General features: G+C 40.6%; 1 protein-coding gene across 2 annotated transcripts in view; it reads right to left on the minus strand.

The window, feature by feature from the left end:
• gpr137c (G protein-coupled receptor 137c) overlaps positions 1 to 12,890 on the minus strand; it is a 35,402-nt gene that overhangs the window by 10,104 nt on the left and 12,408 nt on the right. For both annotated transcript variants that reach the window (XM_052023013.1, XM_052023023.1), the window contains exons 2-5: positions 10,465 to 10,514; positions 9,812 to 10,040; positions 7,576 to 7,725; positions 6,283 to 6,408 (exon numbers count right to left, since the gene is read on the minus strand). In XM_052023013.1, coding sequence (XP_051878973.1) covers positions 6,283 to 6,408; positions 7,576 to 7,725; positions 9,812 to 10,040; positions 10,465 to 10,514 — 555 coding nt within the window. The remainder of the gene's footprint in view (positions 1 to 6,282; positions 6,409 to 7,575; positions 7,726 to 9,811; positions 10,041 to 10,464; positions 10,515 to 12,890) is intronic.

Genomic DNA, 12,890 nt, shown 5'->3' on the forward strand with positions numbered 1-12,890 from the left:
AGATCAATCAACGAAAGATGAAGTAGAAAAGGAATGAGATACAGACAAACATTAATGAAAATGATAAGAGATATCCAAGGCCAACAGTAAAATTACAGGTAAGGTAGATGAATTTAGAGCCTGAACTAGTACATGGAACTATGATGTTGTAGCCATTGCAGAAGCTTGGTTGGGACAAGGGCAGGATTGACAGGTCACTGTTCCAGGATTCAGATGTTTCAGACATGAGAGGAGTGCAAAGAGGTGGGGGAGCTGCAATACTGATCAGGGAGAATGTCAGTAGCATTGAGAAAGGACAACCTGGAGGGGTCATTTAGTGAGGCAATATGGGTGAGCTCAGGAATAAGAATGGTGCAATTACAATGGAGTTTATACTATAGGCCTCCCAGTAGCCAGAGGGAGATAGAGGAACAGATATGTAGGCAGATTATGGAAAGATGCAAAAGCAAGAGAGTTGTTGTCATGGGCAACTTTAAATTTCCCAATATAATTATGAGTTCCTTAGTGCCAGAGGTAGAATTTGTTAGGCACATCCAGGAGGGAGGATTTTTTGATACAGTATGTAGATAATCCAACTTCAGAAAGTGTCACACCAGACCTTGGACTGGGAAATGAGCCTGGCTAGGTGATTGGAGTTTCAGTGGGAGAGCATTTCAATGGATAACGATAAGACTAGACCTCAAGGGGAAGTACTAAACTTGGGGAAGGCTAATTACAACAGTATTAGGCAGTAGCTGGGGAGAGTAGATTGGGAGCAGTTATTGGACAAGCCCATATCTGACATATGGGAGTTGAATTCTGACCAGCTGGCCTTTTAACAAGACCAACATATTCCCATGAGGAAGACAGACAAGGATGTCAAGATTTAAGAATCTTGGCATGAAGAGATGTTGCAAATTTAGTCAAAAAGAAAACAAACACATGCAAGTTTTAGGAAGCTGATATCAGAAAGGGCCCTTGAGTATTACAAAAAGGAGAGAACTTAAACAAGGAATCAGGAGGGCTACAAACATCCTTGGTGAGTAGGATTAAAGAGTCATTTTATACATACATTAAAAAAGGGTAACTAGAGAAGGCAGGAGCGCTCAAGGACAAAGGAGGGAATTTATGCCTGGACCCAGGTGAAGTGGGCAAGATACTAAATGGGAACTTTATCAGTATTCACCAAGGATATGGAATGCTGAGATTAGGGAGAGGTATGCTGGTACTCTAGGGCATGTTAACATCGAGAAGGGGTTGGGGCTCCTTATGAGCATCAAGGTGATGAGATCTATCCCAAGTTATTGAGAGCAGCAAGAGAGGAGATTGCTGGAATCTTGACAGTTGTTTGTATCCTCTTCAGCCACAGGCAAGGTCCCAGACAACTGGGGAATAGTCAATGTTGTTCCTCTTTAAGGGCAATAGAGAGAAGTCAGGAAATTAAAGGCCTTGCATCAGTGATAGGGAAATTCTTGAAGATTCTTAGGGATAGAATCTACTCACATTTGGAAAAGCATAGATTAGGGATAGTCAGCAAGGCTTTGTGTGGGAGGTCATCTCTTACAAATTTGATAGTTTTGTTTTTGAAGAGGTGACGAGGATGATTAATGAGGGTAGGGTGTTGTATACATGGACTTCAAGCATTCAACAAGGTCCCTCATGGTAGGCTGAGCCAGAAGATTAAAGCACATAGGATTCAGAGAACTGGTAGATGGAATTCAAAATTAGTTTGGCCATTGAAGATGGAGAGGTGTTATTCTGACTGGAGGTCTGTGACCAGTTGTGTTCTGCAAGGATCAGTGCTAGGTCCTCATTTGAGATACAAATGATTTGCATGAAAGTGCAGGTGGGCTGATTAGCAAGTTTGCAGACAACAAAAATTGGTAGAGTTGTGGATAGTGAGGAAGTAAAAAAGGTTCAGCAGGATACAGACCAGCTGGAAATGTGGGCAGAGAAAAAGCAGATGGAATTTAATCTGGACCAGTGTGAGGTGTTGAACTTTGGGAGGTCAAATGCAAGAGGAAAGTATACAGTGAACGGCAGGACCTTGAGGAGCATTGATATACAAAAGGGATCTTGGTGTGCAAGTCCATAGCTCCCAGAAAGTGGCAAAAAAGTAGATAATGGTAAAGGCAGCTTATGGCATACTTGCCTTCAAATCAGTAGGGGTGAAGAGTACAAGAAGTGCAGCTGTACAAATCTTTAGTTAGGCCACATTTGGAGTATTGTGTGCTGTTCTGGTCTCTGCATTACAGGAAGGATGGAGGCTTTGGAGAGTGAAGAGATTCACTGGGATGTTGCTTGGATTAGAGTATTCGCTATGAGAAGTTGGACAAACTTGGACTGTTTCCTCTGGAGAGTTGGAGTCTGAGAGGTGACCTAACAGAATTATATTAAATTATGAGTAGCATAGAAGGGGTAGAGAATTAAAGTCTTTTTCCTCCCCCCCCAGGGTGGAAACCTCAAATACCAGAGGGCATTTCTTTAATATGAGGGGGAAAGTTTAAAGATTTATGTGGCAAGCTTCTTTTAAATCGTGTGGAAGGTGCCTGGAATGTACTGTCAAGTGAGGTTGTAGAAGACACAATAGCAATGTTTGAGGCATTTAGACAGGCACATGAACAGGCAAGGGGGATGGAGGGATATTGGGATATGTACAGGGAGATAGGATTGGCATTGTGGTTGGCACAAACATGGGCCAAAGGGCTGTTTCTGTACTCTATGTCTGAAAAAGTGGTGAAGGAGAATGCAAGCACACTTATGGCAGATGGAGAAAATAATGTAATGGATAACAAGGAAATAATAGATTTACATGTCTTTCCCCCCCCCCCCCCCAGTGGCAGAACAACATACTAGTTGCAAAAGAAACTAGAAAGAGCCAAGGTTATTGGCGGGGGCAGGGGCGGGAGGGAGGAAAAGAGTGGGAAGAATTCAGTGGATGCAATTAAGGGGCAAAAAGATTGGCAATGAAAGTCAAATCCCAAGTTTTCATGGATCCCAAAATTGTCATGGACAGGGACAGGTGCAGAGAGGACAAGAGGTTTTTCAATTGGGGAAGGGCTAACTACGAGGCTATAAGGAGAGAACTTGGGAGTGTAAATTGGGATGTCCTTTTTGAAGGAAAATGTACCATGGGGATGTGGTCGATATTCAAGGATCTTATGCAGGATGTTAGGGATAAATATGTCCCGGTGAGGCAGAGAAGGAATGGCAGGGTGAAGGAACCGTGGGTGACGAGAGAGGTGGAACGACTTGTTAGGGAGAAGGAGGTAACATACGTGAGGTATAAGCAGCAAGGTTCAGACAGGGCCCGTGAGGAATATAGGGTAGCGAGGAAGGAACTTAAGAAAGGACTGAGGAGAGCTAGAAGGGGACATGAAAAAAGGCTTTGGCGAGGAGGGTTAAGGAAAATCCCAAGGCCTTTTTCAAGTAGGTGAAGGATAGGAGGATGGCTAGGGTGAAGGTAGGTCCGATTAAGGACAAAGGTGGGAGAATTTGCCTGGAGGTAGCGGAAGTGGGAGAAGTTCTCAATGAGTACTTCTCTTCGGTATTCACCAGGGAGAGGGGTCTTGATGATGCGGAAGGGAGTGCTGGTAGGGGTAATGTTCTTGAGGTTGTTGATATCAAGAGAGGATGTGTTGAAGTTGTTAAATAATATTAAGACAGATAAATCTCCGGGGCCTGACAGGATTTTCCCCAGGCTGCTTCGAGAGGCTAGGGAGGAGATTGCTGAACCACTGGTAAGGATCTTTGAGTCCTCGTTGTCTATGGGGGTGGTGCCGGAGGATTGGAGGATTGTGAATGTGGTCCCCTTGTTCAAAAAAGGTAATAGGGATAGGCCAGGGAATTATAGACCGGTGAGTCTCACGTCTGTAAGCTGTTAGAAAGGATTCTAAGGGATAGGATTTATGAACACCTTGAGAATCATGGACTGATTAGGGACAGCCAGCATGGCTTTGTGAAGGGAAGATCTTGCCTCAAGCCTGATAGAGTTCTTTGAGGAGGTGACCAGGAAGATTGATGAGGGCAGTGTGGTGGATGTGGTTTACATGGATTTTAGTAAGGCATTTGATAAGGTTCCTCATGGTAGGCTTCTTCAGAAGGTCAGAGGCCGAGGGATCCAAGGAAGCTTGGCTGTGTGGATTAGAAATTGGCTTGCATGTAGAAAGCAGAGGGTTGTGGTGGAAGGAGTGCCCTCGGATTGGAAGGCAGTGACTAGTGGTGTCCCGCAGGGATTGGTTCTGGGACCTTTACTTTTTGTGATATTTATAGATGACTTGGATGAGGGGGTGGGGGGCTGGGTTAGTAAGTTTGCAGACGACACTAAGATAGGCGGTGTTGTGGATAGTGTGGAGGGCTGTTGGAGCTTACAGAGGGATATTGATAGGATGCAGAGCTGGGCTGACAAGTGGCAGATGGAGTTCAATCCAGAGAAGTGTGAGGTGGTACACTTTGGAAGGACAAACTCCAGGGCAGAGTACAGGGTAAACAGCAAGGTACTTGGCAGTGTGGAGGAGCAGAGGGATCTGGGGGTTCATATTCACAGTTCGTTGAAAGTTGCCTCACAGGTGGAAAGAGCAGTTAAGAAAGCCAATGGGATGTTGGCTTTCATAAATCGTGGGATTGAGTTTAAGAGCCGCGAGGTTATGATGCAGCTTTACAAAACTCTAGTTAGGCCACATTTAGAGTACTGTGTTCAGTTCTGGTCGCCTCATTATAGGAAGGATGTGGAGGCATTGGAGAGGGTGCAGAGGAGATTTACCAGGATGCTGCCTGGATTGGAGGGTATTGAATATGAGGAGAGGCTTAAGGTGCTAGGGCTTTATTCACTGGAAAGGAGGAGGAATGAGAGGAGACATGATAGAGGTATATAAAATATTGAGAGGAATAGATAGAGTAGACAGTCAGCGCCTCCTTCCCAGGGCACCAATGCTCAAGACGAGAGGTCATGGCTTTAAGGTTATGGGTGGGAGGTTCAGGGGAGATGTCAGAGGGAGGTTTTTCCACCTAAAGAGTGGTTGGTGCATGGAATGCACTGCCTGGGGTGGTGGTGGAGGCAGATACATTGAACAGGTTCAAGAGCTTGTTGGATAGGCATATGGAGGAACGTGAGATAGAGGGATATGCAGGAGGAAGGGGTTAGGTAGTGTGAGGGTGGTCTGATGGACGGCATGACACGGTGGGCCGAAGGGCCTGTTTTGTGCTGTATGGTTCTATGGTTTTCTGTATTCAGGGATTGTACTATTGGCCTGGAATATTCCAAGGGCAAGGCCAGATAAAGGCATACTGATTGTTTGATTTGGAAATTACTGGGATAGGTCAGAAGTGTGGCCAAGTACAAACAGGATAAATGAACAGAAGTCAGCATGGATTAGTAATAGGCAAGCCATGGCAACAGAATTACCTGTATTGTTGAAAATCTATGCACTGTCAGAGACAATCTGTGAAATGTTGTTTACAAGGATTTCTACAAGACATTTGACACCATTCCACATGAGATTTTATTAAGTAGAGGACTGGATATTACCTTACATTATGATCAAAAATAATAGGCAAGAGACAAGGGGGAAAATATTCCCTGTATTACAGTGTGAATTTGTGTTCCCCAGGAACCTGCACTGGGAGTTCAACTTCTTTGTAATGTACATCCTAGTGACTTGCACAGAGGAAGTTTTCTCCATAAGTTAGGTGATGCAGTAAGTTTTGTGGGTGTAGTGAAAAAGGTTACAAGGCATAGATATATTGATGAATTCAAAATGTATGAAGGGCAAAGTGTGATGGTGCAAGGTCACCAGTTATGAATTAGAGAAACACTTAAAATTGAGAATGAGACCCGAGAAGAAGCTAAGTGACTCAAATGTTTGGTGACACCAAAAACTAGTGCTCTGCCATTTGAGATCAGGGGGTGGGGAGGGGTGGTCTGCAATCAAAAGGAAGTGATGCTTTAGTACAGTGCTCCATTCTGAGCCAACTTCTGAGTCTTGAAAGTGATTAATAGTAGGTCTTGATACTGGGTCAGCTGGAGTTCTGTAAGATTGAGTTGATAGATTTCTGTTGGGCAAGCATATAAAAGGATTATAGAAAAAATGTGCAAAAAAAAAATCAGCCTTGAATGGCAGAAAAGGCTTGGTGAGCTGAATGGTCTACTCATTTTTCTTCCTACCTCCATCCTTAATACATTCACAAGATGGGAAAGCATTAAGTGTTAGTATTACACGAGAGATTTAAAAAATGCTTGAAGCATATGGTAGGTCAATGGGAAAAACTTGTCACACAAGGGGATCTTTTAAAACAATTTCATACCAGATTTTGATTTGGTCTCTGTACCCTGAAAAAAAACACCACCAAACTTGTAGGCAAGAGCTCCCAAAGGAAAAGAATAATTCCAAATGCCAGATATGCTTGGTCACTGACTTTTTCAACATCAGCCTGTAAAGTAAACAGTGCAGTTTAGTACAATTGGAAATGATTCAAATGCAACATTTAAGGGGAAATCCAGAAAAGCCAATTGAAAATAAAATGGACATTTTAATCTGCCAGTTTTGCAACAGGGTAAAGTGGCACAATTTCAATGAAAGGACCTCAATTATTGTAGATATTGTTCAAATCTGAAATTTCATTGTACGGAAATGGCTTAACTTACAAAACAACCACCTCGTTTCAATTGATTTCACCTTAATTCATCAAATCTTGCACAGTACCTCCAGTTGGTAATTAACCTCAATTAATACTCTGAATAACTTGAGTGTCAACAAAATAGTCTGCTGTTCACAAAAATCTGCAGATGCTGGAAATCGAAGACAGTGCTGCAAATACTTAGATCAGACTGCATCTGTGGGTAGAGAAACAGTCAATGTTTCAAGTTGAAGATTTCATCTGACCCATCAGTCCATGGCCTCCTGTACTGTTACAGTGAGGCACAACACAAGCTTGATGTACAGCACCTCATTTTCCACCTGCACACATTGTAGCCTTCTGGACTCAGTATTGAATTCTGCAACTTCAGTTAACTTAATTTCTCAGTCTGTATCAGTCATCCATTTGTAATATTAGCTCAGCTTCTTTCTTCCCTCTTCTGTCTGGAGTATAGGACATGCTCAGCCTGACCTGATGGGCTTGTCCTTCTGCTCTATTTTGCAACTCCCACATTCTTTTGTCCACGTTCTCACCACCTAACTGCTCCCATTCAATCATTGGCCAGATAACCTTGTTTATAACTTATCCCCATGATCACTCTGGATTTAACTTAGACATTCCCCTCTCCCACCCTCCCTCCAGTTTTACAAGCTTCTTGTCTCCTTTTCAGTTCTAACGAAGGGTTTTTGACTCAAAACTTTGACTGTTTCTATTCCCACTGATGCAGTTTGACCTGTTGAACATTTCCAGCAACTCAAGAGAGCAAATGCTGGAATCTGGAGCATTTCCAGCATCTTCCAAGTCTGTGATACACTATGCTTCCTAAATTACTATCATTTTAAAGTTATTCAGTGAAAATACAAGTTAACAGTGAAATCACTCCTCACACAAACAAGTTTCAAAAAACCACACAGCTGTTGAGTTTTCATTTTAAGCAGAAAATTACCTCAAAACATTTACCTGATCAGACACATTGTACCAGCCATAGTTGAACGAACTGGGCCTATCCTCTGGGGCCATGAAAACAACCACCAGGTTATAGGAAGCCCTGGAGATATAAAGTAGGATCACTGCAGCACCCACAATCATGGCCTGACAAACAGATGTTCCCTGAAGAAAAAGTATGTTAATCAATCAGGGATTCAAGAGATATTTCTCAATGTTCATCCACTGCAGCTTCCAGGTAATTTAAAGCAAAACTACAGATGTTGGAAATCTGATAAAACAAAATGTTGGAACTACGCAGCTGGTCAGGCAGTAACTATGAAGAGAAAGGGAATTAACATTTCAGGTCGATGACCTTTCACTAAAACTAGGCAAAGCCAGGAAGCAAGTTGGCATTAAGTTGAAGCAGGTGGGGAGAAAAGGTAAAAGGTAATGAACAATCTGCTGGAGGAACTCAAGTCAAGCAGCATCTGAGGAAAGAAATTGCCAGTGCTTTGGGTTTTGCAGGATTTCAACCCAAAATGTCAACAATTCCTTTCCTCCCACAGATGCTGCTCAACCCACTTGAGTTCCTTCAGCAGATTGTTTGTTACTGCAGATTCCAACATCTGCAGTCTCATGTCTCCAAGGTAAAAGGTAATCTCTGCAATAGGGTGGAGACCAAGAATCCATGATGCAAAAGGTTGTGATGCCAACTGAGAGTGGTAAAGGCTTTTAATTGTAAATGTCTGAAGTTATAGTAGAGGGGATTAAAAAGTGCTGCTCACTGCATCAGCTAGAAGTCTGAAGTGAAAAAAAGACATACCGGAAATACCCAGGCCAGGTAGTATCAGTGGAGAGAAAAATTAGATTAACATTATGGAATGATGGCCTTCCATCAGTACGGCCAGTTCTGACAAAACAGGAAATGCTGGTTATTCTAAAATTGTTGAACACCGAGAGCTGGAATACACCTAGAAAAAAGATGAAATGCAGTCCTCGACCTTACATTGGAAATGCAAGAGGCCAGAGGGGAATGGGATGGAGAAATACAATTTTAATCACTAATTGCCCATTCCACCTGATGTCAGGCAATTCACTGGTACCTCTTCAATGTACTGGATTCAATGCACACAATGTGGTCATGCCCTGCAATGGAAGAAACAAGTGCAGGTGGGTGACTGCTTCAATTAACACCTTTGTTCAAGCCAACTCCAAGCAACCTTTCACTTAATTCCTCAACCCACTCTGACCTCGAGTCTTTAGCCTCTTGTGCACAGTTCCAATGCAAGCTCAAGGAACAGCACCTCATTTTCTTATTAGGTATGCTACAGCCCTCAGGAATCAACATTGGGTATCTGACCAGTTATAATGCAAGATCAACATTTCAGTTTTTCCTCTCTCCACAGAAGCTGCCTAGTCTGGTTATTTCCAGCACTCTCTTCCCCCCCCAAAGATGTCCAGTCAACATCGTGCTCTGCACCTCAGTCACATTTAAAACCCTACAATCCTCATTCATCTTTTATTTTCACCTCCTTCAGACAGATCATTTGCATTATATTACCTACACCAGCAACTGTATCAGTCTGTCTTTATCCTACTACAGACATTTGTTTTCTCTCCACTACCACCCTCCCACCTCCAACTTAAAGCATGCTTGTTTCCTAACTTTTCCCAGTCGAGATGGAAGGTCAATGATCCAAAATGTTAACACTTTCTCCACAGATGCTGCCCAACCTGTTGAGTATTTCCAGCATTTGCCTTTATTGTAACTTTCTGGTATTGTGCAATAGGGTAGCATAGTGGTCAGAGTACAATTATCAGTAATCAAAGAATAGAATTTGACATTGAACACCATTGTACAATTTCTATAATAAGCCAAAAATTAAAATCTTATTAACCAGGATACCAAATGATGCTGTTTACTTGTGGCCTGCACCAAGGTTCTCCCAAGACTGATAGTATGGGGAATGCCACCTTCCATTCAAGTAGTGAAGCCTTAGTCTGTTGAAATCCACAGCTGGAATAATGAAAATTGGCTTTGAAATTTCTGCTGTTTAATGGATCCCAGGAGTATTTGGCCATCCTTGAAAATGTAGATTTCAAATCAAAGCTGAAGGTACAAGGTAGAAATATGTAAAGCAATCTGACTAAAAATGTCAGTTTCCAATTAAAAAATGTCTACACTGGGACACGGACAATTAGATGCTAGCATAATATTTTAAATGTTAAAAAATGCATTTAGGTTTGAAAAGGACAAATAATACTTTACCTTTGACTCAAGATAAACATTTGCAGATGACATTTTCGCAATTTTGAAGATGCACACTGCTAATGAAATGGCACAAAGCACAAAAAGGCTGTCATTGATGAGCACTCGAGCAAACACAGTCCATTTCAACTGGTTTTCTGGCACATTTCCTTGGACAAGTACTGCACATGTGAAATTCACCACCAGAAATAGAATACTAACAAACAAGAATGTGAGTCGTAATGGTATCCTGAAATCATTAAGAAAAATTAGTTAGAGAATGCTCATTGTATTTACATCAATAGTTTGAGTTAGCCTTAGTAAATATAATTTATACTAGGTACATTTCGTTTCATACAGATTCTATTTCAGTAACTGAATTTAGTAAACAGGGTCACAAGAGTGCATAATGAATAAAGCTTTTTGTTGATAACCACCCACTTGGAAATCTTCGTTGAGAATATTGGGTACAGACTACTCTGATATGTTGCAAATCAACCACTGTCAAACATCCTTTTCAGTATTTTAAAACTACAGTTGCAACAAAATTAAGATGTTTTTGACTATTTAAACTATTCATGAAGTGACAAAAATATCAATTTGTGGAAAAAGTGCTCTTTGGAAATGTAGTCAATTTTTACTGCAACCATTTCCAAAATACATTTGCTACTCACTTGTATTTGTTAAGTTCAGGAGAATATTTGGCTTTGGCCTTGAAAATAACCTGCAAAAGAAAAAGATGCACATTATGATTAAAGAAAATAATCAGGAAGTGAATTAACTAGCATAAAAACAATTGTTCATGGGAAATTAAATGATGCTCTAAATAATATACTAAATTCTTTCGTTGGGATACTGACCATCACAGATTAGGTTTGGCCAAAAGCTTGGGGTGGACGTGGGCAGTCTTTTTTGACGAGGACGATGAAAATAAGGCCAAATGAAGTGAAAGCTGCTAATTTACTTTAGTATGAAGAACTGGGAATGGAGACAAATCACTAGAGAGAAATTGGACTGTCAAAGCCATTGTATCAAATCAGGAAAAATGTTTAGATTGGAAAGAGAACAATTGAGGGCAAGGAAGAGTGGAAGTGACATAGCTAGAAATTGGCATGGTTTCTACAGATGACATTGTCAAGCATCATAATGCAACCAAGAAACAGGAAAACAGACTATTGGGTGGTGCAGTGAAGAAAGAATCCTGGGCAAAATTTGGTTATAGCAACTGCCAGAGAAGGTTATTGAAGGAAGAAAAGTCATTTATAGGATATTTCAGTCTAGTATTAATTTATGAAAACCCAAGTGGCAGCTTATGGTTGGTTGAAGCTGTTTGATGCTACATGTGCAAAGTCCACACGGGAGGAAATTAAACTTGTTTTATGGAAGTAACAGTAAAAGTTGTGAAACAAACCTACATTTAAAAGAAAGGAAGGCTAGATACATTGTAAGGCTTGAAATATTAAAAATTGTCATGTGAAATTGTAATTTTGAAAATTAGGCAAAGGACATGTGGAGAGACATCAATAGTAACTGAATGCAAGTATAGGGGAAAATGTGGGTCATGGATGATGAACACCACTTTATTTTGATCCCATTGTAGAGGGTGCAGTTAGACAAAGAGAAACTAAAAATTTTGTAACCCTTGCTCTCCAATTCTAGAATTATGGGCAATTGTCATTGATTGTAATGATTTCAAAATGTGTATTTGCTATATTTTTACATTCAATTTACATAAACTACATTTCCATGTAAATATAATTATGTTATACAGTTGCATTAGATATAAACAGTGTCAACTGAATTAGAAGTTACCAGATCAATGAAATGGATCTAGTGGTAAAAGTTTTAGCCTGACTTCATCCAAGTTTAGATCACAGGGACATTATAGGCTCTAGAGAAAAATATCCAGTTATTTCTAGGTCCATATACGGAAGTACTGAACAAGTAGGCCATTCTAATGAAATGTGTCAATAAACCAAGTACGAATTGTGGAAAAAATTAGTGGTTTAGAAGTGAGTTACTAAAAGACAATTCACAATTGCTTCATGGATCACAACACCACATTTATCTCCACCTGGATTTATTAATATCTTGGGCAAGGATAGGGATATGAGAGAATGATCATATGCAACACCATCTGGGATTTGGATCAACACAAGACAATGCCAGTTGTAACCCTTAAGACTAAAATTGAAAGAAAACAGGAAAGAGTAAAGTAATGATATAGGTTAAAACAGGTTGCTTAACTTTTCAGTAAAGAAAAATTGAAACATTTAGTTTCTTAGGCACATAGGATGTGTTTCTAAAATTCTTAGATTAAAGACATATAGCCCCTCCCACCAAAGCATGCAATATGCATCAAATGCTGGAATTCTGAAGGGAAAAAGAAAATGAATGCCAACTCTGGAGAAATTGTTAATATTTTAGATTGATGACTTTTCATTCAAATCTGAAATAGTTGAGAAAAGGTTTTAAGTTAGAAAGCAGAGGAGAGGGATAAGTTATATGAAGGAAGGCAGGGGACATTAAATGACAAAGGGGCGAAAGTGCTGTCAAGGATGTGTAAATATAGTATTATCTGAAATTGCTAAAAGGAATTTGGGATGCATGATGAAAATCTGGAAAACATGCTGTATAAAAGTTCGTTGTGGAATTCAAATGTTAAGATGGGCTACATTCTACCTTAGTCACACAAGCAGGTGTTGCTTCCTGATAGAATAGCATTTGGGATGAGGATAGGGGAAAAGGTGGAGTAAGACAAAGCAACAAGCCAACGGGAAGCTCAGCTCACGTGTGCAAACTGAATAGAGATATTTTCCTTTTGTCCTTCCGGGGTGACATGTGAACATAATATAAAGCAAAGAGGAAAACAGGATCTCAAGACTACCTATGACAAAATACAAAAAACACACTAAGTAATTAAAAGTACAAAGAGGAAACTGGATAAAAGCAGCGATGAAGTCTTTGTAAAATCAGTGACCAAAAGTCAGTGCTACTAGTCCAAGGACATTCAAACACATTATGTGATAAAAGGTCTCAAAATACAATGTGGATTTATAAATGCCTCTAAATCTTCACAAGGTAAGAAAACCTGACTTTT

This window comes from Pristis pectinata, chromosome 1, assembly GCF_009764475.1.
Source record: "Pristis pectinata isolate sPriPec2 chromosome 1, sPriPec2.1.pri, whole genome shotgun sequence".
In the NCBI taxonomy this organism is placed as follows: domain Eukaryota; kingdom Metazoa; phylum Chordata; class Chondrichthyes; order Rhinopristiformes; family Pristidae; genus Pristis; species Pristis pectinata.